At 42.9% G+C, this 27877-nt stretch overlaps 2 protein-coding genes and 1 long non-coding RNA gene across 5 annotated transcripts; 1 reads left to right on the forward strand and 2 right to left on the reverse strand.

The window, feature by feature from the left end:
* Positions 1-30: 30 nt before the first annotated feature.
* Positions 31-9281, reverse strand: LOC117670541 (uncharacterized). Of its 2 annotated transcripts, XR_015729638.1 has the most exons (7): positions 8999-9264; positions 6035-6086; positions 3851-4038; positions 2307-2465; positions 2051-2161; positions 375-620; positions 31-291 (listed from the first exon to the last, which is right to left on the reverse strand). XR_015729638.1 is itself a non-coding variant. In XM_034425786.3 (6 exons), exons 1-6 carry the CDS (start codon positions 9143-9145, stop codon positions 501-503), a joined length of 777 nt encoding a protein of 258 aa, XP_034281677.1. In that variant the 5' UTR covers positions 9146-9281; the 3' UTR covers positions 31-500. The 2 variants fall into 2 exon arrangements, 1 of the variants encoding a protein (XP_034281677.1); XM_034425786.3 differs by having other exon boundaries at positions 31-620; positions 8999-9281.
* LOC148112272 (uncharacterized) lies at positions 6143-10704 on the forward strand. The gene is made up of 2 exons (XR_015729639.1): positions 6143-6269; positions 9986-10704. It is a non-coding gene; the product is annotated as an uncharacterized LOC148112272 (long non-coding RNA).
* A 1072-nt stretch (positions 10705-11776) lies between these two features.
* On the reverse strand, positions 11777-27606 carry LOC117670543 (uncharacterized). Of its 2 annotated transcripts, none has more exons than XM_034425789.3 (6): positions 23332-23673; positions 22625-22676; positions 19765-19952; positions 18410-18568; positions 14324-14434; positions 11777-12893 (listed from the first exon to the last, which is right to left on the reverse strand). In XM_034425789.3, exons 1-6 carry the CDS (start codon positions 23476-23478, stop codon positions 12774-12776), a joined length of 777 nt encoding a protein of 258 aa, XP_034281680.2. In that variant the 5' UTR covers positions 23479-23673; the 3' UTR covers positions 11777-12773. The 2 variants fall into 2 exon arrangements, with proteins under 2 accessions (XP_034281680.2, XP_034281679.2); XM_034425788.3 differs by lacking the exon at positions 23332-23673 and adding an exon at positions 27424-27606 and having other exon boundaries at positions 12342-12893.
* Between the last annotated feature and the right edge of the window lie 271 nt (positions 27607-27877).

Here is a 27877-nt window from a genome sequence, read left to right on the forward strand (position 1 = left end):
AATTTAAAAAAAATTATTATTAACAAAACAGATTTTTAATCAGTTTTATTTCATGTGTAACAGCCTTTAAAAAAATAGATTAATATATTGGAAGTATAAAACGTTCCAGATGGCCTTTTTGCAAAAGAAGTACAGGCCATGTCTAGACTCGCATCCCCAGATGTGGTATTGAGGGAAAAAGTCATCCTCTTCAATGTAGGCATCTCTTAAATGTATGCTTTAGATTCTAGACATCTGGAAAGAAAATTCTCTATTACGAAATGGCTGTTTTGCAACCGCTGCCAGTGATCCCTAGAAGTAATTCAGACATATCATTGGGATCTGCAGTTTGAAAGAGCCTGCCTGAGCAACATTTTATAGGCACCAGTCATTACCTGAAGCAAGGGAGAGTTGGAGCAGACGAAGCAGAGCAGGAGATAATGAGCACTGAAGATAGAAATCTGCATTGCCTTTGATGAGAAAGTTATCTTTCAGTGCAGAGAAGCAGAATCTTGGTTGTCTCACAAGGGCACAAGATTCCCTTCCCAGTTAATAAATGTCCCGGTATTTTTCTCAGAGAGATGGCCAAGGGTGTTCAGAATAGCTCGCAAACTCTGCTCCAGTGTCATTGGGGCTGTTCCCTGAAAAAAAAAAAAAACAGGCAAGAGATGAAAGAAGTTGATGAAAATAGCCTAAAGGCTTAGTCCAGGGGTCTGCAATCTTAAACACTCAAACAGCCGTTTGGACCCGTTTCCCACAGAAAAGAAAACACCGGGAGCCACAAAACCTTTCCTGTGCCTGACTATTTCTTGAGCACCCACAAAACTAGCATATGTAGAAAACGTTCTGTTTTCTTCTGAAACTTTTCTTTTCTTGGATTTATCCATGGTTGGCCTACCAGGGGTTGAAAACCTCAATAAATCGCGTGCCGGCAGGTGTCGCACATTGGCGGTTGTGATGCATATTTTGAGTGACAGGGAGCCGCAGCAGAGGGGTGAAAGAGCCACATGCGGCTCCAGAGCCGCAGATTGTTGACCCCTGGCCTAGTAACTAGTAATCGACTGAGAGAATTCAAGGCAATAGTTTAATATGGTACAGTTCCAAGCTGTATCAGCAAGAAAATGTTACTAGACAAGAAATTATATCAAAGAACAAGTCTTGCTGAAGTGAAATCGGGGAAAGGAGAGTCCTGTTTAATTTTTTTTAAATTATCACAAAATTATTGACTCGTTACATTATTCCTTATAGGAAAAAATAGTCTGGTACTCATTGTTTTTGGTATTCACCGCACCTCCTGGAAGCAATTAAGGATGAGTACCGAGGTACCACTGTAATTTTAAAAACCCTATCCAACAGCAGCTAGCATAAATTCACTGATAGTGATGTAGAAAAGTTGATCCTGAAATGTAATATTCTGGAGATCACAGAAATGTTCAAATTTCTTCAGGATCATACTGAAACCTCCTGTGGGACCACAAGATTCCAGGGACCATCTGGCCAGAGGTGGGTTTCAGCAGGTTCTGACCAGTTCTGGAGAACCGGTAGCAGAAATTTTGAGTAGTTCGGAGAACCGGTAAATACCACCTCTGACTGCCCGCCCGCCCCCATCTATTCTCTGCCAGCTAATAGGAAGGGAATGGAGATTTTATAGTAGCCTTCCCCTGCCACGCCCACCAAGCCATGCCATACCCACCACCAAGCCACTTGGTACTGTACCGGTACTACAGAACCGGTAGTAAACATTTTTAAAACCCACCACTGCATCTGGCTGTTTCTAGAATTCTAATCTATCAAGTGGGAAGAGTTTCATGGTATGTGGTATATATTATTTCATACAAAGTCTGATTTCAGGTGAAACTCTCAAGGAAAATCCAAGCGCTACTTCCTGAAATTGTTTAGAAAAACTGCTGCACCATCATCTCTGGTATGCCAAGATCCATGAAAAGATTCAGCATGGCCGATGGGTTTTTTTTTTGAAACATTCCATTTCTAGTACAGATAATTTGGTCTGTGTTTGTTTCCACTGTATAAAATTCAGAGTTCTTTTTTTCTTTCTTTCCAATTTGCTTACCAATAAATTTCCCATGTCAGTCCGTACCCATCCAGGATGCAACGCAACACACAAAATCTCATCTTTGGCAAGATGTAAGGACTGGCATTTAGAGAGCATATTCAGAGCACACTGTGAGGAAGAGAGGGAAGAGGAAGATCAATGAATGCTCCGTCGAAGTTCTCAAGGGTGCCAGACCATTCAAATGTGCTCTTCTCCTACTTGTGATAACAACAGAATTCACCCTTACGTTCTCTGATCATGAGTTCATCTGTACCTTACTACAGCGATAAGCAATGATGTGGCCCCGTTGCCATTCAAGGACATTTGTGATGGAACCTCCTTCACTGGAAATGTTGACGATGGCTGCTTTGCTGCAGCTCATGCCTTTCAGGGAACTTCCTTTAGCTGCTTTCCTCAGCAAAGGAATGAACACCTGGAGGATGAAAGGAACAAATGAAGGGCAAGCAAAGCTTCTGTAAAGAGTAGAGTAGAGTAGAGTAGAGTAGAGTAGAGTAGAGTAGAGTAGAGTAGAACAGAACAGAACAGAACAGAACAGAACAGAACAATAGTATAGTATAGTATAGTATAGTATAGTATAGTATAGTATAGTATAGTATAGTATAGTATAGTATAGTATAGTATAGTATAGTATAGTATAGTATAGTATAGTATAGTACAGAATAGAATAGGACCTTGGAGGTCTTCTAGTCCAGCCCCCTGCTCAAGCAAGAGAACCTATACCATTTCAGACAAGTGACTGTCCAGTCTCTTCTTAAAAACCTCCAGTGATGGAGCGCCCACGATTTCTGAAGGCAAGCTGTTCCACTGGTTAATTGTCCTCACTGTTAGGAAGTTTCTCCTTAATTCCAGGTTGCTTCTCTGTTTGATCAGTTTCCAACCATTGTTTCTTGTCCTGCCTCTGGAGCTTTAGAGAATAATTTGACCCCCTCCTCTTTGTGGCAGGAGGGTTGGGACATCTCCCAATCAATAAAAATTCCCCCCAAAAGACCCCAAAGATTTGCCAATAACTTACTGGAAAATGTCAGAATTGTCCTTTAGTCTAACCAAATGGAACCCACTGCATCCCTCTTTCAATCAACACAATTTTTCCATCTTATGGGGATGGGATTCAGCCAATTCACAACTATTTGGGAGAACTGGTTGTTAAGTTTCTAAGGAGTTCAGCAAACCGATTGTTGGAAGAAATCTTATTTTGTTCTTTTCCACTTTACAGGGCTAATCCTGTAAGGAAGGCAGGAAGGGAACATTCTGCTGGTGTTTCTAGCCTATTCTTTATTACCCTGCTTACAGAAACTGCCTCTCTGGTTAACCCTTATTACATTGTAACAGCTAAGGCGAAGCGCCCATCAACATGAGTGATCTTGAGTTGGCCACGGCCATACGGTCACATGACCACTAAACCACACCTACCCAGCTGGTCATTAGGGCAGAGAACCGGTTGTTAAATTATTTGAATCCCACCACTGATTTTATATCCGTAGTCTATCATAATCTGAGCAGCTACTGGGCAATATTTCTATTCAGGTCCCGATATCCTATTCTTCAAGGAGTTCAGGGAGCTCAGGATTCATTCTTAAAACCATGAATCGGGGGAGGGGGTGGTTGAGCAGAGAGGGAGAGTGGGGATCAAAGTTCTTCAGGGAATTCCCTGGACAAAGTTCAGCATCATCTTGGAATTCCTTAATCCAGAGGGAAAAAAACAAACAAACCCCAAACAAGCCAAAACTTGTTGTATGGAATGTCTGCATCTAAATATCCTTTCTACTCCAAGAGGAAAGGGCCAGAAAGTTTCCTTACCTGGACAACTATCATGGGCCCAATCACATTGGTTCTGTAGGTCTCAGCCATGCTCTCTGGAGTTTCAGTCTCCAAGGTGCTCCCATTGGCAATCCCGGCATTATTAATCAGGAGGTTCAATCCAGCCCCTTTTACGCATTCTGTGACTTTGGCTGCGGCAGCCTTGACGCTGGATGGATCATCCGCATCTATGGGAAAAAGAAGTGTAGGTTACTCCATCTCCAACTTTGCATACCGCACAGTTGTCCAATAAATATACTCAGGGGTGGGCTGCTGGGATTTGCAGGGGTTCGGGAGAACCTCTAGCTAAGATTCTGTGCAGTTCGGAGAACCCCCAAATCCCACTCCTGGCTGGCCCCGCCCACCCCATCCTGCCTACCCCAGGAGTCCCCTCGCGGCCCATTTTGGATGCAGGTAAGTGTAGGGTGTGTATGGAGGCTCGGAGAGGGCAAAAAACAGGCCTACCAGAAGTTAGGAAAGGCGAGAAACGGGCTTATTTCCAGCTTCCGGAGCCTAGGGAGGCCGTTTTTGCCCCACCGGAGGCTCGAGGAAAGCCTCTAGAGCCCGGAGAGGGCAAAAATCCCCCCTCCCGCCATGGTGCAGGAGGCCGACTAGGTCACATCCACCATGGCCACGCCCACACAGCAACAGGCAGAGAACCCCTTGCTAAAAATTTTGAAGCCCACCCCTTAATATACTTGCATTTTGCTGAGCCCGCTCTTTCTATTTTTTTGTCTGTGTTATAATAAAACGACTTTCCTGTAGAAACATGTGAGAGTAATCTCAAGATTGTAGAGACTTGTCACCTACTTATGCTTTTGAAACATGCCAATGTTCTTTGGGAAGCCAATAAAGATAAGACAGTACCTGAGTTCCTGCCTTTTATTAAACTATGGATGGCAAAAACCTCTGACCTGAAGCCATAATTTATGAAATCATGCTCCCACCCCACTCTGAAATAGAAAGCGTGTAGGAAAGCAGTGTGATTGATAGGTTTCTGTGTTGGGTTTCTGAATTTAATTAATGTTTATAACTCTGGTTTATATCTTAGCATATCATAAAACCTATTAAATTGCAATTCACCTAATTAGGTGATACAGAAATGTTGTTCCGCCAGTTACGTGACTCAGATGGGACTGTATGGCTGAAAAACAGGTCCAACCCTTTATTAGCAATAGCACTTAGACCTATATACCGCTTCATAGTGCTTTTTTACAGCCCTCTCTAAGCGGTTTACAGAGTCAGAATATTGCCCCCAACAATCTGGGCCCTCATTTTACCCACCTCCGAAGGATGGAAGGCTGAGTCAACCTTGAGCTGGTGAGATTCGATCTGCTGAACTGCAGCTGGCAGTCAGCTGAAGTAGTCTGCAGTACTGCACTCTAACCAAAGTGGTGAAATCCTTTTTTTTTTTTACTACCGGTTCTGTGGGCGTGGCTTGGTGGGCATAATGTGGCTTGGTGGGCGTGGGTTGGTGGGCAAGGCAGGGGAAGGATACTGCAAAATCCCCATTCCCATCCCACCCCAGGGAAAGGAAACTGCAAAATCCCCTTTCCCTCCCCACTCCTGGGGGAAGGATATTGCAAAATCTCCATTCCCACCACACTCTAGGGCCAGCCAGAGGTGGTATTTGCCGGTTCTCGGAACTACTCAAAATTTCCGCTACCAGTTCTCCAGAACCTGCTGGTTTTCACCCCTGCTCTAACCACTACGTCACCTCGGCTCTATTAGTAAATTAGTACAATGTTGCACATAGTAGCCTCTCTCAGCCAAAGGCTGAGTGGTGCAGCTTGGTGGATCATCACCCTTATTAGGTATGCAAACTACTAAACTCAGCTTTGGGTGAGAGTTCCTCCCAATAATATCCCAAAAGTTGCGGCCAATATCATATATAAGTTTGACAGAAATGGAAGAGAAAGTCATAAGTTACTGCTATTCCAATGCATATGCCCAGCAGAATGCTTGTTTCTTTGTCTGGTAGCAGATCGAGCTGCTTCTGGAATCCATCTGTGGAATTTTGCCTAAACTGTATAAAGTACCAATTGTAATGCAAGGCAATGTTCATCTGCTCTGATGTGGGTGTATGGAATTATTGCTTACTTGGCATGATCTACTGTGTTGCTTAATTTCAGTTATTCTCCCTCTCAGCTAAAGAAGAACCAAAGGGATTTTCGCAACACATACCCAAGGCCATGATGACAATTTGCGGGTGTTCAGCAGCCAAATTCTTCAGGTCCTGAAAGGAAAAAAAAAATCCACAAACTTGGTGCCTTTTCCTTTATAGCTAACCATGGCAAATATGTTTCCACTACATCTTTTTTCTTTTCTTTTCTTCATATCTTAGTAGATCTTTTCCATGGGCAAAATCTGCCGGAAAGTCATTGAGCAGAGAAGAAATGACTGGAAACAAGTATTAGAGGTGAGCAATTAGGCAGCAATTTTCATATCAGAATAGTTTTCTATCCCTTTCAGGATTTTTTTTCTTTCACCCGTGTTTCCCCGAAAATAAGACCCTGTCTTATATATTTTTTTAACCCTGGCCTTATTTTCAGGGAAATCATTGTTTTGGGGCGCCTGGTGGAAGATGGGGCTCCTCTTGCTGTCTTCTCTGATTTCTAGCTCTGTGTTTAAATATTTTCAGGGAGGGTTTATTTTCGGGGGGGAGGCTTATTTTAGCACATGCGCTCAAAAGCCCGATTGGGCTTATTATCAGGGGATGTCTTATTTTCAGGGAAACAGGGTAATTGTGATAGGTTTGTATAACCCATGGACTCCAAAACAAGGCCTGTACTAAGGAATACAGACTTAGCAAACAATTCATCTGAAGAAAATATAAGAAATGTTAGATGAGGCTACAAGAAATAGAAAATGTGAGGAGAAGCAAACAGTAGGTTCATGGGAACGATACAGGGGTGAAATGTAAAATTTGTTACTACCGGTTCTGTGGGCGTGGCTTGGTGGGGGGGGGATAATGTGACTGGGTGGGCATGGCCAACTTTTTTTTTTTAAACTTCTCAAAGCATTTTTTCTAATGCTTTGAAAAGCCTCTGACAATCAGGCAACTCAGCTGGGATCGTCAGAGACTCTTCGGCCAAGAGGTTGCAGAAAAAAATGCTTTGAAAAGCCTCTGACGATCCCAGCTGAGCCGCGAGATCATTAGAGGCTTTTTTTTTTAACTTTTAAAAGCATTTTTTCGTCAGAAGAGGTTGTAGAAAAAATGCTTTTAAAAACAAACAAACAAAAGCCTCTGATGATTGCGTGGCTCAGCTGGGCATGGTGGGAGGGCGCAGGGATTTTTGCTACCGGTTCTCCGAACCACCCGCCACCATCACTACCGGATCAGGCGATCCGGTCTGAACCGGGAGCATTTAACCCCTGGAACGATAGCACTTGGCTTGCTGGAAGCCAGGAAGACTTCAGGAACAAAGGCGTTCTGATGCTGAGAAGATTTGACGGCAATTGAGGAAGAGCTGAACAGAAAGTTGGGGGCAACTAACCCTCCTGATGATATAGCATGAATTTACAATTCAATTCGGCACAAGAAACCATTCATTGCCCTCTAACACCACTGGATGACATCGCCAGGTCTCGCTGCTTTAGTAGACTAAGGGAGATACTCAGAGATGATTCACACCCTGGTCAGAGTCTCTTCACATTTCTACCATTGGGCAGAAGACATCGAAGCATAGCCAGCCGAACAAATAGGTTTAAAAATAGTTTCTATCTTGGGCTGTCAGACTCTTAAACACAACCACAATCACTCCATGCACACGCGGAAACGTATGACTAGTTTTTCTTTTTCTTTCTTTTCCTCCCCCCACTTAATTGCTTGCATAGGGATTATTCTTTATACTATTTATGTTGTTTGTATTTTTTGTCATGGATTGCACCAGTGGGCTAAAACCAATTTCATTGTATACCATGATGTACAATGACAATAAAGGCTATATTTATTGGCCTGTCAGCAACCTGCAGCTCTGGAGCCGCATGTGGCTCTTTCACCCCTCTACTGCGGCTCCCTGTCACTCAAATTATGCGTCAAAACCGCCAATGTGTGACACCCTCCGGCACACGATTTATTGAGCTTTTCAACCTCCGGTAGGCCAACCATGGATAAATCCAAGAAAAGAAAAGTTTCAGAAGAAAACAGAATGTTTCATTCAACTATATATGCTAGTTTTGTGGCCGCTCAAGAAATAGTCAGGAACGGGAAAGGTTTTGTGGCTCCCGGTGTTTTCTTTTCTGTGGGAAACGGGTCCAAATGGCTCTTTGAGTGTTTAAGGTTGCAGACCTCTGGGGCTATTCTATACTATACAAGACCTCAGGGAGGCACTTCATGAGACGCAATTTTGGTAAATAGCGTCCATTGTGTCGCAAAGGCTCAGAAGCGAGTGAAGAACTGAAAAGAACTTTACAGGGAGCTCAGGGATAGCGGGAGCTTCCTAAGCTGGCCCTGAACAATAGGTCCTTAGCCTGGAGCAGCACATTTTGCAAGTGGCTTATTTGAACGAGGATAACAAAAACAAAACGTGATGAAATTTCACATGGGCTCTTAAGATTTATAAATATGCGACCATTGTAAGTATCTTCCAATCAATTGATTGGAGAAATTAGGCTCCCCGTTGTTTACCTCCCCCTCCTTCTGCAAAGAAAAGCAATGTTAAAACATTTTAAATATAACGAGTCTTCATTTAACAAACTCTTTTATATATATTTTCGTTTTCTTTTCTTTTCGTAGGCCTTTATGTTTATTTCTCTTTAGCCAGGTTCTTCCTACGTAAACCAAGATTTTTATGCAGCCCTAGTTCAGTGAAATCACAATCCACTAGTTTCTAGGCTTTTTTCAGGCAGCCAGCAAGCACCCTGATGCCCATTGGGAGACAGGGAGGATACATGGGATGAGGGTGTGGCTAACTGATGAGGACTAATAAGTCCGAAATAGATCTATCTTAGTCTCCTTAGTCTCCCAATGGGCAGCAGGGTGCTTGCTGGCTGCCTGAAAAAAGCCTAGAAACTAGTGGATTGTGATTTCACTGAACTAGGGCTGCATAAAAATCTTGGTTTACGTAGGAAGAACCTGGCTAATAAGCAAATTTCCATTACAGACAAAAAATCTTTGTTCTTCGCACATAAAGCTGCAGGTCTCACCTGAGCACGGGGTCCAGCCGGGTCCCGGCAAGTGGCAAAGATCCATTTTGGGGGGTTGCTTTTCTTTGCCAGCTGCCTGACCAGCTCTAAGCCAAGTCCACGGTTCGAACCGGTCACCAGAACACTGTGCGGATTCAATTGTTCCATCTCTCTTGCCAGCCCAAGCTAACTAAGAAATTGCTTTGTGCTCTTCCTTAAATATTGCCGCAACCGAGTTCATTGCCAGTCCTCCCACCCATGTTATTTAACTTGCAAACAATATGTCTGAAGAAAATCAGGAAGGAGGGATTTGGCAAATACCACCAGGGTTTTGCCCAATCTTGCAGTAGATTTTTTCCTTTGTTTTTTTTCCCCCCTCATTCTGTGCAGATGTTTCTCTTTTGCTATGTTCAGTGGGCATGTTTTTAATTTAAAGAATGTCTTCTGTGTTTTCTGCCCTGAAAAAAAAAGCGCTTAAAGCAATTAAACCCATCAAACCCAAGATAGTTTTAAGCTGAAAATCGGAATGTTCAATGCTTTGTGGATTAAAATAACATCTATGCTCAGATACAGAGAGGTAATTTGGAATGTGTATATATATCTATATCTATATCTATATCTATATCTATATCTATATCTATATCTATATCTATATCTATATCTATATCTATATATATATATATTTATATATTTATATATTTATATATTTATATATTTATATATTTATATATTTATATATTTATATATTTATATATATATATATATGAAAGGCCTCCTTTTTGACATGCTTGTGAAATACGACTTCTACTTCAGTGAAGAAAGATTGCTCTCCTATTCAAAAGACTGGCTGGCTTGTCAAGTGATAAAAAAGGCAAAAGAGCTTTCTTAATATTACTCCTCCTTGTTTTCATTGCTTGGAATAGAAAGAAGTTCAGAAGTTGAGACCAAACAAATAATTCCATGCTAACTCCATCAAGTGTCCAATTTTTCCATCTCCTTTTTCTGCAGGATTCTGATGGAAGAGTTGCAACCGGAAGATAATTAATGAAGGATGGGACACCTATCAACCATTAACTCTAAAATTTGCTTTGACTCTTAGGAGAAAAATTGCTATTGATGTTTGGCAGTAAACAACCAAGAATTTATGGCTTGCTTGTGACCTCAGGAAAGAAACGAGTATGAACAAGTTGCTCTTTTGAAAAGTTTTGTAGTTTGAAATATTTTATTTCATATTTAGTCATTTATCACATTTGCATTATTTTTACACTGGAGAAGGATGATTAAGATACATAAAAGATGTAAAAGAGCCACAGTGGTGCAGTGGTTAGGGTGCAGTACCGCAGACTACTTCAGCTGACTGCTAGCTGCAGTTCGGCAGTTCAAATCTCACTGGCTCAAGGTTGACTCAGCCTTCCATCCTTCCGAGGTGGGTAAAATGAGGACCCGGATTTTTGGGGGCAAGAGGCTGACTCTGTAAAACCGCTTAGAGAGGGCTAAAAAGCATTATGAAGTGGTATATAAGTCTAAGTACTATTGCTATGTCCTAGAATGAAAGCATTGAAAAATGTTTTCATTACCAATCATTGGATATATTGGTTAGTTATTGTCTTACATGAAATGTTTATGTCTCACTTCTCATTTGTAAGCATAATAATGTATTGGATTACAATAAAATACAACATAATATAGCAGATTAGATATCAAGAATTAAAATTTTGCTGCTCTGTCTTGGGCTCTCACTTTTAAGTGAATTTAACAAGTGTCCAAATTATTTCCAAGCAGCAAGAATGTTGCAAGTTCCATCAAAATAATGACTTGGTTTTTGACCATAGTGTCAACTTTGATACCCTTACACTGAGTTGTATAAACATCTCCTATTTGTTAGAGGTTACCACGCACACTTTGGAAGAGCAATTTTACTGTGTGAACCAAGCCCTGGAAATTGCCAGAATCACCATAACGTCATGTCTTCAGTCCTGTTCTAGAAGATGGCCCTGGTAGACAACACACTCAATGTTCTCAAAGTTGATTGAACTATTATTATCATTTGATGGGCAGGCAATTACCCTAAAGGAGCATTCTTCTTTTGCCTCTTCATAGTGTCTTAGAGAACCCCAAAAAGGGATGTAAACAAAGGTTGATTAAATGAAAATTAAAACAATATTTTAAAAAGATCTTCTGCATCCAAATTGCCTGGACATGTTCTCTTCAGTATGTCAAGTTCCTGTAGGCCCACCCAGAGTAATTCTTGCTTCACCTCTTCTAGAAACTCAAAAGGTAGAAGATCAGTTCAGCCATTTCTATGCATTAAGAGCAGGTATAGAAACATAGAACTCAAACCAATTGTGTGTTTATCTTTGGAAGGGCAATGCTAGAATTGTGAGTATTATGTAAGCAAGTATACTTGTGCGTATAAAATTATGTAATCAAGAGTTTATGAAGTTGAAAGCTCAGTGGCCAGTGATCTCTGTCCGATACTCTTCTTTATGAATGGGCAAAAGGTTGCTCTGTGCAACGGCATAGAATCTGCATGAATGTAAATGAATAACAAATACCCCTATGTATGTAATTAGCATCGTGTTAGTTAAAAGCGTATTTGTTATCTAGATGTTCTTCTTCAGTGCATAGAAAGTAGGAATTAATTCATTGCAAGAAACCCCAAAATATATGTTGGGTCACTTTTGCTCTAAGCTAAAGTGTTTTTGTTTTGTTTTGTTTTTTTGCAGAAAGAAAATGCATTTGTCAATAAAGTATTAGATGACATTTCTCTCTCAAAAAAAAAAAATTAAGAAACTAATCGCTTTAAAGGTTTATTGTATTGCATTGAAAATTGATACAAAAATGGCTGTGTTTTTATATATACTTTTTTGAACATAGCTTTTGCTTCTTCGTTCAATAGAGCAGACTGGCATGGCAGCAAAAACGGCTTTCGGATGGGTCAAATTTGAACCTATCTTGAAGTTGTAGCCCCAAGAGCTCACTCCAACCAATTCTCTGCCCTAAGACTTCAATCTGGAATGTTTACTCTTTCCAGAACGTTATTCCCAATTGCAATGAAGTCAGGAATTTCCCATCAGTGTGGTTTAGATTCCAGAGGTCAGGGGGTGGGGGGAATTATCTTCAGCTTGTACAGGGGTCTGCAATCTTAAACACTCAAAGAGCCATTTGGACCCATTTCCCACAGAAAAGAAAACACCGGGAGCCACAAGATAAGTAAGTAAGTAAGCTTTTATTGCGGTCAGAGACCAAATTAAAATACACATAGACCGGGAGCCACAAAACCTTTCCTGTGCCTGACTATTTCTTGAGCGGCCACAAAACTAGCATATGTAGTTGAATTAAACGTTCTGTTTTCTTCTGAAACTTTTCTTTTCTTGGATTTATCCATGGTTGGCCTACTAGGGGTTGAAAAGCTCAATAAATTGCATGCCGGTGAGTGTCACACATTGTTGGTTGTGACACATATTTTGACAGACAGGGAGCTGCAGCAGAGAGGTGAAAGAGCCACATGCGGCTCCAGAGCCACAGGTTGCTGACCCCTGAGCTTGCAAGACAGAAGTGGACGCTTTTGCAGTCTTCGGCAGTGACACCTAGAAGATCAGATCGGATTAAACACGGCTGAAAAGACCCTGTGTGAGCAAGGTTTTATGGGCACCAGACAGAGTAACTAAAGAAAATGGGAGAATTGGAGCACATAACACCAGAGCAGGAAACAGGGTGCATTAAAGACATAAAGCTGCATTGCCTTTGATGAGAACATTATTCTGCAATACAGTGGCTCAGATTCCTGGTTGTCTCACCAGGGAATGAGATTCCCTTCCCAGTTAATAAATGTGCCATGATCTTTCTCAGAGAGACGGCCAAGGGTGTTCAGAATAGCTCGCAAACTCTGTTCCATTGTCAGTGGGGGCATTCCCTAGGAAAAAAAAAAAAAAACAGGCAAGAGATAAAAGAAGTTCATAGTGGAAAAAAGAACATCTAAAAACCTAGGTAACATCAAGTGACAGTGAATTCCTTAACAGCCAGTGGTGAAATCCAATTTTTTTTACTACCGGTTCTGTGGGCGTGGCTTGGTGGACGTGGCTTGGTGGGTGTGGCAAGGGAAGGATACTGCAAAATCCCCATTCCCTCCACATTCCTGGGGGAAGGATATTGCAAAATCTCCATTCCCACCCCACTCTGGGGCCAGCCAGAGGTGGTATTTGCCGGTTCTCCGAACTGCTCAAAATTTCTGCTACCGGTTCTCCAGAACCTGTCAGAACCTGCTGGATTTCACCCCTGCTTAACAGCCAATCAAAACAGAAACTCAGTCCTGAATGAGATTCTATCTGGATCCCATTCTCCAGCTGTTTTAAAATTTTAAAAAATATTTTAAAAGCAGTAGGGGAAAAAAAACCCTAAGGAGAATGGCAACCGGAAAAGGAAGCCATATGCTTTTTCCGTCAATTCTTTATGGCAACTGTGCAATCATATCTTTGTCTAGATTAGAAGCAGATTTAGTTTTCAGGATGCAGCTAACCTCTTTGCATTACTCCAGCGTTCGCTGAAAGGATAGGGATTGTTAGGGCTGTGCAGAATTGTTGATCTGGGGATGGAATATTCTGAATAATTCTGAACCATTTCCTTTGAGGTCATGACGTTACTTGGGTGGTTTGGCGGTTTCGGTAAATACATTTTCCAAACTTCAAAGAGTTCAAGGTGTTTCCCACACAGTATTCCAATAAAACAGACTACTTTATGGTCTGAAGTATCCAGGGGTGGGGTTCAAAAATTTTAGCAAGGGGTTCTCTGCCTAGTTGCTGGGCCATGGTGGGTGCGGCCTAGTCGGTCTCCTGCACCACAGCAGGGGAGGAGCTTTTTGCCCTCCCTGGGCTCTGGAGGCATTCCTCAAGCCTCCAGGAGGACGAATATGAGCCTGTTTCTGGACTTCCCGAACTTTCAGTAGGCCCGTTTTTCGTCCTCTCTGAGCCTCCACGCGCACCCTGCACTTACCTGCACCCGGAACAGACCGTGTGGCGAGGGGACTCCTGGGAGAGGAGGTGTGGGCGGAGCCAGCCAGGAGTGGGATTTGGGGGTTCTCTGAATGGCACAGAATCTTAGCTAGAGGTTCTCCCGAACCCCTGCAAACCCCCAGCAGGCCTGAAAGCACCTCAGGAAATCTTGGGAATGCTTCCAGTTGAGAAATCTATCAAACAATCCCCCGGAGAAACAGCACATATGGCATGATCCAGTGGGAACAAAACATTTCAGAAACCTTCAGAGGATTCCACTCCTAATCCGATTAATCTTGCCCACACTTGTTTTCTGATTGTTGTATGAAGTTTTTTTTTCCTCCAGTTCACTTACCAATTCGTTTCCCATGTCAGTCTGCACCCACCCAGGGTGCAATGTAATGCACAGAATCTCATCTTTGGCAAAGTGCATGGACTGGCATCGAGTGAGCATGTTCAGAGCAGACTGAGAAGGAAACAAAGGAAGAGAAAATAAACAAGCGGGTTCATCTGAGCTCTCGGGGTTGCAAGCCCCTTTCACAGGTAGCTTCTGCAGCTGAAAGTCTGGCTTGGGCAATAGGTTGAACACCCCACAAAGGCCTACAGAAGATAAGAACATTAATGTATCGGTAAAGATATGCTATCATCTCCTCCTCCCACTCGTTTCTCCCAGGTCTGACTCACTTCTTCCCCTCCCTCAATCCTATTGGCAGTGGTTCCATATTGGTTGACAGAAGGAACAGAATGTCTGTTCCAGGACCTTAGGTGAACCTACTAGGTACACATTCTCTCTCTGGCCATGTTTGGTGAAAGGTATTGTGCAGGGAAAGCTTATGGTTCCTCCTAAGATCATATTTGATACCGTTTCCCCGAAAATAAGATCCAACTGGAAAATAAGCCCTAGCCTGATTTTTCAGGATGCTCGTAATATAAGCCCTACCCCCAAAATAAACCCCAGTTAAAATTGTCAGTCAGGTGGCTGCATTTAGTACCCTATTTCCCCAAAAATAAGACCTAACCAGAAAATAAGACTTAATGCGTCTTTTGAAGCAAAAATTAATATAAGACCCAGTCTTATTTTCGGGGAAACACGGTAGTACACCTGAAAGTATTTTCAGTATCCCCAAAGGTCTGCTTATTGCCATCACAGTTGAGTCAACCATCTCCTTCTTGGCAGAAGGGAGGGAGGAAAGGAGGGAGGGAGGGAGGGAGGGAGGGAGGGAGGGAGGGAGGAAGGAAGGAAGGAAGGAAGGAAGGAAGGATTTTCACACCTGTAAGCTATGACAATTTACAGAAAATTTCCAATATTTTGCTTTTATCTTGACAGCTTAAGAAAACATTCCCACCATCTACTAATAGCAATAGCACTTAAGACTTATATACTGCTCATTAGTGCTTTACAACACTCTCTGACCTGTGTACAGTGTATGCATATTGCCCCAGCAATCTGTGCTCTCATTTTAATGTGTTTGTTACAGTGCTTTACAAATAGTAAGTGTGCCTGATGTTTATGCCAAGTTTAAAGCACTCATTGCTCTATTTGTTACATTATTTTCTCAATTCTTAAACATGCAAACCATAATAATGTTTTATGTCTTTTTATTTTCTGCTTTGGAACGTGGGGTCATAGAAAGCTCTTTGTGTGGGCTATGAACTTTTCTTTCAGGACATCCCTTTGGAAACAACAAATTGGATATTTCTTGTTTCTTGCTGAAAACATGTAGTTGAATTGCATCCAGTCTCCCCTCCACCCCAACTTCCCCGTACACTGACAGAAGGCAAAACTCTGAGTTGCTAATGTGAGTTTTCCTTCTTCATAGCTTCGTATCCTGACTCTGTCAAGGACCTAGGAATACTCATCTCAAACGATCTAAGCCACAGAGCTCACTGTAACAGCATTGCCAAAAAGGCATTAAGAATTGTTTACCTAATTTTGTGAAGCTTCTTCTCCGGTAACACTGTACTGCAAACTAGGGCATACAAAACCTTTGCCAGACCAATTCTCGAATACAGCTCGTCTGCCTGGAATCCACACTGTATATCAGACATTAATACAATTGAGCGAGTCCAGAGGTATTTCACGAGAAGAATTTTGGGCTTGGACAACCTGGAACTATGCCACCTATGGTCTGACCTAAGAATAGTACACAAAATTGTCTGCTACAATATCCGACCTGTCAATGACTACTTCAGCTTCAACCTCAAAAATACACGGGCAAACAATAGATACAAACTCAAGGTAAACTGCTCCAAACTCGATTGCAGAAAATACAACTTCAGCAACAGAGTCGTCAATGCCTGGAATGCTCTACCTGACTCCATTGTTACATCCTCAAACCCTCACAGCTTCAACCTTAAACTGTCTACCGTGGACCTCACCCCATTCCTAAGAGGTCCGTAAAGGGGGCGTGCATAAGCGCACCAGCATGCCTACTGTCCTTGTCCTACTTTCCAGGGGTGGGTTCTACTTACCTTTACTACCAGTTTGCAATGGGGCTGCCTGCGCGCGCACCTTGCTCATGTACATGCTCTTCTGTGCATGTGCAGAAGCATTTTGATGATGTCGGGGTCGGTGGGCGGAGCCTCCCACCAGTTTTACTACCAGTTCTATAGAACTGGTGTGAACTGGGGGCAACCCACCACTACTACTGTCCCCATTTGTTTGTACTCATTTTCTGTGTTCATGTCCATGTTTATACTTATACCTGTTGTCTTGTACATGTTTGACAAACTAACTAACTAAATAAATCAAATATCCCGTGGGACTTTCAGACATGAAAAGACTCCACCTGTATGCAGAGTGGTGAAAGAGAAGCACTGAAGGCACTGGGTGTAGGTGTTGATGGAAGAGAGAAAGGAAGCTGAGTTGAAGACCTGAAGGAGATGCCACTTGTGCACGCAACAGGCAAAACTGAACCTAAAATGTTGGATGACACGGGCAATGAAACTCCGAAGCTGTGATGGAATGGGTCCAACAGAAGATGGCTTCAGATTGACATTGCTTCAGTGTCATAAGCTTTCCAAAGGTCGTGGGCAACTACAGTCAGCCATGAGTAATTGCTTTCTCCCTCCCTTCTCTGGACTGATAAGGACTAAGGAGGCTAAGAAATATCTCTGCAAAAGGAGAAATTATTAGGAAGCTCCAAACTGCTGCACATTCCAGGGTAGAGAGATAAATGTAGGGCTAAGTATAAGCTAAACAAACATTAAGCCTGGCTTAAAAGAATGGGACCCTCAGTCCCTAAGGAAAGAACTAGAGAAAGAATTGGGCTACTACCAGTTGTGAAATCCAAATATTTTTATTACTGGTTCTGTGAGTGTGGCTTGGTGGGCGTGGCCAAATCAAATTTTTTAAAAGTCATGGGCCACGTATTGAACTTATTTCTCCAGAGGGATCTACCATTTGCACACATCTCTTGTTCTGAAAAATGACCAATAACTCAAAGATTCCTTTATTAGGAGTGCCGGCAGCCCTGGCCAAAAGTTTCTGTCTCACCGCAGGCTAACAAGCTGCCCCGAAGATGAATAGTTGTCTGCTACATCTATTCATCTCTGCCCCCTGCCTTTTATCCCCAGAGCTAGGGTGGGGCTTTGCTAGCAGTGGTAGCTTTTCCATCCTAAGGACCGGCCCATAGATTTCCACTGCTCTCCTCTTCTCTGCCTTCTGCACATCCGGGTATCAGGCGCTGGACCCAGCTGTTCCTCCACTTCCTCATCAGCCACCTCCAGACATGGGGGCTGTTGACTCTCCATCTAAGGGCTGATGGACGGCCCAGGCTCTGCCTCTCTCTCTCTGTCTCTGCCAGCTCCATTTCCTCTTCTCCCTCGGAGCTCTCAGGTTGCCTTGATACTGACCCTGACCCCCATGTCTCCTCCTCCTCCTCCTCCTCTGATTCGGCTGCTGGAGGGGCCGGCAGCCAACAGGCCACAACAAATAGCTTGTATATCATGAATCTAGATTAGCAGCATACAAAGGATTGGTTTTTACAGATTTTTCCCATAGATCTGAGAGGCATTTGAAATGAAACTGTAGGTAGTCCTTGACTTACAATTACTCGTTTAGTGACCATTCAAAGTTATTTTAAAAAAAGGGACTTATGACCGTTTTTCACACAACTGTTGCAGCATCCTCGTGGCCACGCGGTCAAACTTTGAATGCTTGGCAACCGGCTTTTTCTCATGACGGTTGCCGCATCCCAGGGTCATGTGATCTGATGCAACCTTCTGACAAGCAAAGTCAACGGGGAAGCCGTGTTACTAACTCAACCGCTTCAATGATTCACTTAACAATTCTGGCAAGGAAGGTCATAAAATGGGACAAAGCTCAACGAACAACTGTCTCGCTCAGCAGCGGAAATCCGTGGGCTCCGTGTTGTTTGTCTGAAGGTGAAATTGCAATTGTCATCCTTAACACTAATCGTAACAAAAGCCCTTCCCTTACCTTGCTGCAACGATAAGAGATCACCTCATTCAGGTTCCAGCCGAAGAGGTTTGTCATGGAGCCACACTCGCTAGTTACGTTGAGGATGGCTGCTTTGTTGCAGCTCATGCCTTTCTGGGGACTTTTTTGGGATGCTTTCCTTAGCAAGGGAAGGAACGCCTGGAGGAGGGAAGAGGAAAAAAAAAAACCCCAGACAAATGAAGGGCACCAACGTATCTCCTAACTAACGAAATTTCATGATGCAAAGCTCCAGAAGAATCCTTCAGCTGCTCCCCAAGAAATGTCAGAAGAGATCAAATAGATCCATCCCACCTTCATCTCTGTCCCAACCAGTAGTGAAATGTAAAATTTGTTGCTATCGGTTCTGTGGGCATGGCTTGGTGGGGGGGGGTGTCATGTAACTGGGTGGGCGTGGCCAACTTTTTTAAAAAAATGTTTTTAAAGCATTTTTTTACTACCAGTTTGGGAGAATAGTTAGTAAAAAGTGCTTTAAAATTTTTTTTAAAAGGTTCCGACGATCACAGCTGGGCCACGTGATTGTCAGAATCTTTTTATTATTATTTTTTAAAGCATTTTTTTTACTACTAGTTCTGGCGAATAGGTAGTAAAGCTGCTTTTAAAAAGTAAAAAAAAAAAGGTTCCGACAATCACGCAGCACAGCTGTGATTGTCGGAACCTTTTTTAAACCTTTTTAAAGCATTTTTTACTACTGGTTCACCCGAACCAGTAGTTTTTACCACTACTGGTTCGCCCGAACCATAGCAAACCGGTAGCATTTCACCCCTGGTTCCAACTAACCCAATCGTTTCATTCTTACTATATCCATAGACTATCAAGAGTGGTGCGATGGCTTAGAGGTGGAGCTCTCGCCTCACAATCAGGAGGCTATAAATTCAATCCCATAGATATTTCTCTCTCTGGGCACATTGGGAATATATCTGCTGAACAAAACTCCGCATTGGTGACAGGAAGGGCATCCGGCCAGTAAACATTTGGCTCCATTCAGTTGCCCAGACTCCATCCCACAAGGGATTATGGGGTGGTTAAAAGATGATGATGATATCCGTAGTCTATCAAATATCTTTTGATTGTGCAACTATGAGGCAATTTTGTTTTTAATTTCATGTGTTTATGCTCTGTTTAGGGGCTCCTAGTTTAGCTTTTTAATCTCACAATTGTGTGAGGTAGGTTTTTGGGTTTGAGAGGGAGGGAGTGGCCCAAAGTCAGTGGACAAAAATCTATCATCAACACAGAGTTTTTTAGTCGAGGACAAAATCTAAACTACCTAATATCTGTTCTGCATAACCTTTCCATCCAAATAGCCAATTTCCCCCCATAAATGGACAATATATTACCTGACTGACGATCATGGGCCCAATGACGTTGGTTTTGTATACCTCCGACATGTTTTCTGGTGTTTCTGTCTCTATGGTGCTCAGTTTTAAAATCCCTGCATTGTTAACCAGCAGGTTCAGTCCAGCTCCCTTTAGATGTTCTGTGACTTTAGCTGCAGCATCCTTCACGCTGCATGGATCATTTGTGTCTACAGGAGGAAAAATAAATGTGCATGATCCCGTATCAGGCTTTATACACCATACAATGGTTCGGTCCTACTGAATTCCACGGTATTTTCCTGAAAATTTTTTTAAAGGGGAAATTAGTCTCATTACTGAGTGGTATGGTGGCCTAGAGGTGGAGCTCTCGCCTCACAATCAGGAGGCTGTGAGTTCGATCCTAGGTAGAGGCAGATATTTCTCTCTCTGGGCACACTGAGAATATATCTGCTGAAAAAAAGAACTACGCTTTGGTGACAGGAAGGGCATCTGCCCAGTAAACATTGAGCTCCATTCAGTTGCCCAGACTCTATCCCGCAAGGGATTATGGGGTTGTTAAAAGAGGATAAGGATGATTAGTCTCATTACTGCCAAGAAAAGTGGTTGGTTGATCATTTTTGAAATGCTCATTGATGGGAATCCAATAAGGAATTTACGTAGACGAGAGGAAACCTTCCAGGAAGCCATGGCTTATTTAAGCCATGTTCTGCTGAGAAAATCACTCTGGTGTGCCAGCTGATCTGGTTTAAGTTAGTATTGAAGAATACATCCATAAATGATTTATGTAGACCATGGAGGTCATATAGAAAGTTGCCTACCTCATCACCGGGAGCCTTTACTACTATGCCTGATTCCATCTTTGTCTCCTTCCTTCACTTTTAATCTTACATCACTTCATTAACACAGGCATATGCATATTACTTTTTTATTGCTTTGATGAGATGAAATAACTCTAGAAAGCCATTTAAAAGATTAGAAAGTTACAGCGCCTATTTGCTCGTTATATTTATCCAATGTTGGAATGTGCCGAGTTTATGCTTGGATATTAATTACCCAGAATATCTACCTAGCAAAATATTTGTTTCATTGTTTGGCAGGAGATCCAACACCATTTCTAGATTTTTGCCTGAAACAATTAATTCCACAGTGACTCTGGGTGGTATAGAATAGAGTAGGGTAGGGTAGGGTAGGGTAGGGTAGGGTAGGGTAGGGTAGGGTAGGGTAGGGTAGAGTAGAATAGAATAGAATAGAATAGAATAGAATAGAATAGAATAGAATAGAATAGAATAGAATAGAATTCTTTATTGGCCAAGTGTGACTGGACACACAAGGAATTTGTCTTGGTGCATACGCTCTCAGTGTGCATAAAAGAAAAGACACATTCATCAAGAATCATAAGGTACAGCACTTAATGATAGTCACAGGGAACAAATAAGCAATCAAATCATATTAGGAAACAGTCAGTATAAATTGTAAGGATACCAGCAACAAGGTTACAGTCATACAATCACAGGTGGGAGGAGATGGGTGATAGGAACGATGACAAGATTAATAGTAGTGCAGACTTAGTAAATAGTTTGACGTAATATTTGTAACTCTTGATTTACAGCTTAACCTGTCATAATATGCCTATGAAATTGCAATTCACCCAACAAATCATTATCAAATAAGCGTGAGTTATTGCAGTAAAATAACCACACCAATTTATGACACGCAGGCTATAAACCGCAATGGAAAAGATTAGCAGAAACCAAGAAGGTTCAGTGCCTTCACTGATGATATGAGGAGGAACTTACGTTAAGTAGGAGATACAGAAATGTTGATCAGAAAATTATGTGACTCAGATGAGACTGAATGGCTAAAACACAACAATTGCAACCTTGTATTAATTAATAAAATGTTGCACGTAGTAGCATCTCTAAGCCAAAGGCTGATTGGGGCAGTTAGGTGGATCATCACCCTTATTGGTTATGCAAACTTTTAAACTGACTTCACTTTTACAGTTACGACTTTTGTAGCACCCCCATGATCACGTGATCAAAATTCAGATGCTGGGCAACTGACTCATACTTACGACCATTGCGGTGTCCCAAAGTCATGGGATCTCCTTTTGCAACGTTTTTGACAAGTAAAATCAATGGGGAAGCCAGATTCAGTTGATGAGCGTGTTACCTAACTTATTAACCGTGATGACTCATTTAATAACTGTGGCAAGAAGGGTAGTAAAATGGGGCAAAAACTCACTTTAACAACTGTCTCACTTAACAACAGAAATGTTGGGCACAGTTGCGGTTACATGTCAAGGACTACCTGTATCAATTGTAAGGCAAGGCAATGTTTATCTGCTCTGAGGGAATTAATGCTTTCTTGGCATGATCTAGTGCCATGATGGCGAACCTATGGTAGCCATATCAGTGGGCACGCCAGCTCAGCTCTGGCACGCATGTGTGTGCTGGCCAGCTAATTTTCGGGCCTTCTGGGCCCACCAGAAGTAGGGAAACAGGCTGTTTCCTGCCTCCAGAGCGCCTGGGGGGCTGAGGAAGGCCCATTTTTCCTTCTCACCTGGCTCCAGATCCTCTCTATGCATCTGGGGAAGGCAAAAACAGCCTTCCCCACCCACTCAGAGCCCCTCCAGAGGCCTAAAACGGCCCATTTCTCAACTCCCGGTGGGACAGGAAGTGACTTTTTTGCGGTCCCTAGCCTCCAGAGCCTCTTATGGGTTTGGGCATTATGGGTGTGGGCATGCATGCGCGTGAACTTCTCCCACCCCCCTCCTGGCACGCAATGGCAAAAAGATTAGCCATCACTGATCTAGTGTGTTGCTGAATTTCAGCATTCTCCCTCTCAGCTAAAGAACCAAAGGGATTTTCAGGAGACATACCCAATGCGATGATGACAATTTGCGGGTGTTCAGCAGCCAAATTCTTCAGATCCTAAAAGGGGAGGAAAAAAATCCACACATTTACCTGGAGCAGCACATTTTGCAAATGGCTTATTTGAAATGGGATAAGTATTTAAAACAAAAGGTGATGAAATCTGACACGGGTTCTCAAAATTTGCAAAGATGCAGCCTTTGTACCCTGTTTCCCCGAAAATAAGACATCCCCTGATAATAAGCCCAATCGGGCTTTTGAGCACATGTGCTAAAATAAGCCTCCTCCTGAAAATAAGCCCTCCCTGAAAATATTTAAACACAGAGCTGGAAATCAGGTAAGATGGCAAGAGGAGCCCCATCTTGCTCCATGCGCCCCAAAACAATAAGACCTCCCCGAAAATAAGGCCAAGCGCTTATTTCAGGGTTCAAAAAAATATAAGACAGGGTCTTATTTTCGGGAAAACACGGTAAGTATCTTCCAATCAATTGACTGGAGAAATTAGTCTCTCCATTAATCTCCTCTCCCGAATTCTGCGAAGAGAAGCATCCTAAAAACATTTTAAATATAACCAGTCTTCATTTAACAAACTCTGGTATATCTTTATCTCCAACCTTGCCTGCACTGTCACCACCTAGGAGACAAGCAAATTTCCGTTAAAGAAAAAAAAATCTGTGTTCTTCCGACTCAGGGCTGAAGGCATTTCAGGCCTCACCTGAGCACCAGATCCAGCTGGGTCCCGGCAAGTGGCAAAGATCCATTTTGGGGGGTTACTCTTCTGTACCAGCTGCCTGACCAGCTCCAAGCCAAGTCCCCGATTGGAACCGGTCACCAGAATGCTGTGCGGATTCAGTTGTTCCATCTCTCTTGACAGCCCAGGCTAACCAAAAAACGACTTTTAGGCGCTCCCTTAAATATTGCCTCAACTCTCCGTTCACTCCTAGTCATTCCACTCAAGTTACGTCATTTGCAAACAATTTTTTTGAAGGAAATCAGGAAAGAGGGTTTTCACAAACGCCCCCCACCCCTGGGACTTTGTCCAATCTTGAAACACAGCACATTCCTTCCTTTTTTTCTCCCCCATTTCTAATCAGTTGTTTGTTTCTCTTCGGCTCAGTTCAGTGGGAATGTTTTTATTTCAAGGATATCTTATCTGTTTTCTGCTCAGAGCAAAAGCTCTTGTAGGAAGTTAGCACCCACCGCTCTCCTAGAAGAATGAAATATTCTAGGAAATACTAAAAAGGCAGAATATTATACCTCCCTGGATGAGAAAAGGAGATATATGCTCTTGGAAAGCAGCCCCCACCTTTGTTAATAGCCCCAGAAAGACTGGGCCATCCTATCTACAGGACCAGGCCACCACTGGGCCTGGTGGCTCAGCAGACTGATAGCATTGTGATTAACACCAGCTGTCTGCAATTACTGTAAGTTCGAATCTCACCAGGCTCAAGATTGACTCAGCCTTCCATCCTTTCTAAAGTAGGTAAATTAAGGACCCAGTTTGTGGGGGCAATAAGCTGACTTTGTATAAATATACAAAAGTATGAAGGCTATTGCTTAACGCATTGTAAGCCACCCTGAGTCTCCGAAGAAGGGTGGCATATAAATCAAATTAAAAAAAAAAAAAGGCTGGGCCAGCTTATCTACAACACAAAAGACCTTCACCCTCAGGACATAATAGGATTAGCCCTCAACCCATCTCACCACATGGCACCTCGAAAGATTACATCACCCATTCAACCAAGTCTGGGATGCAAGACAACCTACAAAGTTACCCCTGCATTGCCCCATGTGAGTCTGACAACCAATCAGAATACATTTCTTTCACAGGAACAGGCGGCAAGTTCAAAGCCCAAGAGAGGGTATAAATATATCTCACTCTCCAGATGGTCAGCTATCCAGTTACCTCAAACCATGTGGTCCTGTCCACCATTAAACCATCTTTCCAAATAGTCTCCATGTTTCCTGTGTCTTTCTCCCCACTTGGAACTGAACCCAGATGGACATTTCTTTCAACACTCTAAAAGCAATGAAATCCATCAAATCCCTCCAGAAAAAGGAGATGAGAAGCTGGGACACCTTAAGGAGTGGGTTGGGTTTAGCCTGAAAATCTGATTGTCCAATGCTTGAAAAAGCTTCCTTTCTGATGTTGGAAGAAATGAGCCAATCAATTTTCCTCCTGCATTTTCTTTATTGTGCTAACTATAAAAAACTAGAAAAAAGGAATGAGGCTGTCCTTTTTCATAGGGAGATTCCACATTATCGGGGTACTCTAATAAATTGCTTTTAAATGATCTTCTGATTCCGTTGCTTATTAGACAGGTAAACTGAGGCAGAACCTAGGGCCAGATTTGGCTATCAATACCGTGTTTTCCCGAAAATACAACCTATTCAAAAAATAGGCCAATTTTTTTGGGGTGGGACTAATATATGCCCTACCCCCAAAATAAGCCCTAATGAATGGTGTGGGTGTGGCCAGCACAGGAGGCAGCCCTCAAGGATGTGTTCTACTTACCTTTGCCACCAGGTCGCATCCTGCACGCACGCACGTGCTTCGCTTGCGTGTGCACGCGCTCTTCTGTGCATATGCAGATCATTTCTGATGACGTCCAGGTCAGTGGGCGGAGCCTCCTGCTGGTTTTACTACCAGTTCTTTTGTACTAGTCCAAACTGGGGGCAACCCACCATTGGCAGCCCTTCCCTTCCCCAGTCACCAGTTTCAATATACCAGTGCAGCCATGAGCGGCAGGACACCAACTGTGCTGGTATGTCGAACCTTGCAGCGGTGCTGCCATTCGTGCACGCAATAGCACAACAACCCTTGCAGAGTCCTGCTCCAAAAGGCAGTGCCGGCACGATGAGTCTCACAAAAACTCATTTCTGGCGGAGTTTAGGGGAGAGAAAGAAAGACTTCTACTGCTTCTGCTGCTTTCGTTGCATGCAGCCAAAAGTTCACAAAAGGCAGGAAGGTGAAATGCCAAACTCAACCTATACTCACACCTTGTGTATGGGCCACCCCCGAGCGGGGCAGGGGTGGGGAGGCCATCGGAGGAGCCCCACGTGGCCCCTGCCTGCTTCAGCTTCACCTTTGCCAGGGAGGCGGGTGCTAGAAGGGCGCTTTCCCTTTTTTTTTTTTTTAATTTGATTTATATGCCGCCCTTCTCCGGAGACTCAGGGCGGCTTACAATGCGTTAAGCAATAGCCTTCATTCTTTTGTATATTTTATACAAAGTCAGCTTATTGCCCCCACAAATTGGGTCCTCATTTCACCTACCTTAGAAAGGATGGAAGGCTGAGTCAACCTTGAGCCTTGGAGAGATTTGAACCAGCAGAAATTGCAGGCAGCTGTGTTAATAACAGGGTGCACTAAACCACTGTACTATCAAGGCTTTTATTTTAAACACAGATCGCGATGGGAGCTTTACACAGTATATTAACTTCAGTCAAGATATACAAATAAAAAATAAAAACTACACTAACCTTTTTTTATTCTATTATTCAACCAGATATACCATTGGTCCCAACATTGAAAATATACGGAATCCTTTTGATCTCTCAAAATTTTTGTTAACCTGTCAGCTTCCGCATATTCGATAATTTTTCCCAAAATCAAATCTTCAGCCGGTAGGTCTTTCCCCTTCCAATGTTCAGCAAAACATATTCTTGCTGTGGTTGTGATATATGTAATCAGACACCATATATTCGTGCCTATCTTATCTGGCCTAATATTTAATAGATAATATTCTGGTTTCAATTGTAATTTATATCCCGTGATTTCTAATATCCACCTCTGTATAAATCTCCAAAATTCGATTACCTTAGGGCAGGTCCACCATACGTGATAGTAAGCACCTATCTCCCCACACTTCCAACAATTTGGGGAGAGTCCTGGGAACATTTTGGCTAATCGAGCGGGAGGGAGAGATTCAAAATAGATGCTGAGACTTTGGAAAAAGTGCAAAGAAGAGCAACTAAGATGATTAAGGGCTTGGGGACTAAAACATATAAAGAACAGTTGCAGAAATTGGGTTTGGCTAGTCTAGAGAAAAGAAAGACTAGGGGGCAGTGGTGAAATCCAATTTTTTTTACTACCGGTTCTGTGGGCGTGGCTTGGTGGGTCTGGCTTGGTGGGCGTGGCAGGGGAAGGATACTGCAAAATCTTCATTCCCACCCCACTCCAGGGGAAGGATACCGCAAAATCCCCATTCCCTCCCACTCTTGGGGGAAGGATATTGCAAAATCTCCATTCCCACTCCACTCTTGGGCCAGCCAAAGGTGGTATTTGCCAGTTCTCCAAACTGCTCAAAATGTCCGCTACCGGTTCTCCAGAACCTGTCAGAACCTTCTGGATTTCACCCCTGCTAGGGGGGATATGATAACAGCATTCCATTATCTGAGGAGCTGCCACAAAGAAGAGAGGGTCAACTTATTTTCCAAAGCAGCAGAAGGCAAGAGAAGAAACGATGGATGGAAACTAATCAAAGAGAGAAGCAACCTAGAACTAAGGAGAAACTTCCTAACCGTGAGAACAATTAACCGGTGGAACAGCTTGCCTTCATCACTGGAGGTTTTTAAGAAAAGACTGAACAAACAACTACCTGAAATGGTATAGGTCAGGATCTTGGACTAGAAGACCTCCAAGGTCCTTCCAGCTCTATTCTGATTGATATAATTTCTTTATCTCCATCATGCCTAATTCTATCATGTTCCCAGCACGACCATCTAGGAGACAAGTGACTTACCCTTAAAGGAAAAAAAAACAAAACCTAATTCTTCCCACTAAAACTGAAAGCATCCCAGGTCTCACCTGAGCACGGGGTCCCACTGGGTCCCGGCAAGTGGCAAAGATCCATTTTGGGGGGTTGCTCTTCTCCACCAGCTGCCTGACTAACTCCAAGCCAAGTCCCCGATTGGCCCCGGTCACCAGAATGCTGTGTGGATTCAGTTGTTCCATCTCTCTTGTCAGCTTAGACCCGACTAACAAACCGTATTGTGCTCAATCCAGTTAAATCTCATCCAATCCTAGCTGGCCTCCAATCCTTCCACTCTGGGTTATGTAAGTTACTTGGCTCCTTTGTCCAGTTCTTTGGAAAACAGTGGGGGGAAAAAAGATGATTGGCCATCACCCAAAGGCTCAGGTCATGTTTTACTGCCTTAAGATTGTGAGGGGGTACATTTCTGGCATTTTCAGTGGTGACTGTTTACTCATCTAAAGGATGTTTCCTTTGCTTCCCGTCTTGAAAAAGAAGCTTATAAACAAG

Source organism: Pantherophis guttatus, chromosome 11 (genome assembly GCF_059756535.1).
Source record: "Pantherophis guttatus breed Tessera chromosome 11, ASM5975653v1, whole genome shotgun sequence".
In the NCBI taxonomy this organism is placed as follows: Eukaryota; Metazoa; Chordata; class Lepidosauria; order Squamata; family Colubridae; genus Pantherophis; species Pantherophis guttatus.

Excerpts from the sequence above, each read along its gene's own strand:
- LOC117670541 (XM_034425786.3), bottom strand. The coding sequence starts at position 9,145 with ATGGAACAATTGAATCCGCACAGTGTTCTGGTGACCGGTTCGAACCGT. Across the intron at positions 2,162-2,306 it reads TTGCTTATCGCTGTAGTAAG|TGTGCTCTGAATATGCTCTC; the intron begins GTACAGATGAAC and ends TCTTCCTCACAG. Across the intron at positions 621-2,050 it reads CTGACATGGGAAATTTATTG|GGAACAGCCCCAATGACACT; the intron begins GTAAGCAAATTG and ends TTTTTTTTTCAG.
- LOC117670543 (XM_034425789.3), bottom strand. The coding sequence starts at position 23,478 with ATGGAACAACTGAATCCGCACAGCATTCTGGTGACCGGTTCCAATCGG. Across the intron at positions 22,677-23,331 it reads CAGCTGGATCTGGTGCTCAG|GATCTGAAGAATTTGGCTGC; the intron begins GTGAGGCCTGAA and ends CTCCCCTTTTAG. Across the intron at positions 14,435-18,409 it reads TCTCTTATCGTTGCAGCAAG|TCTGCTCTGAACATGCTCAC; the intron begins GTAAGGGAAGGG and ends TTTCCTTCTCAG.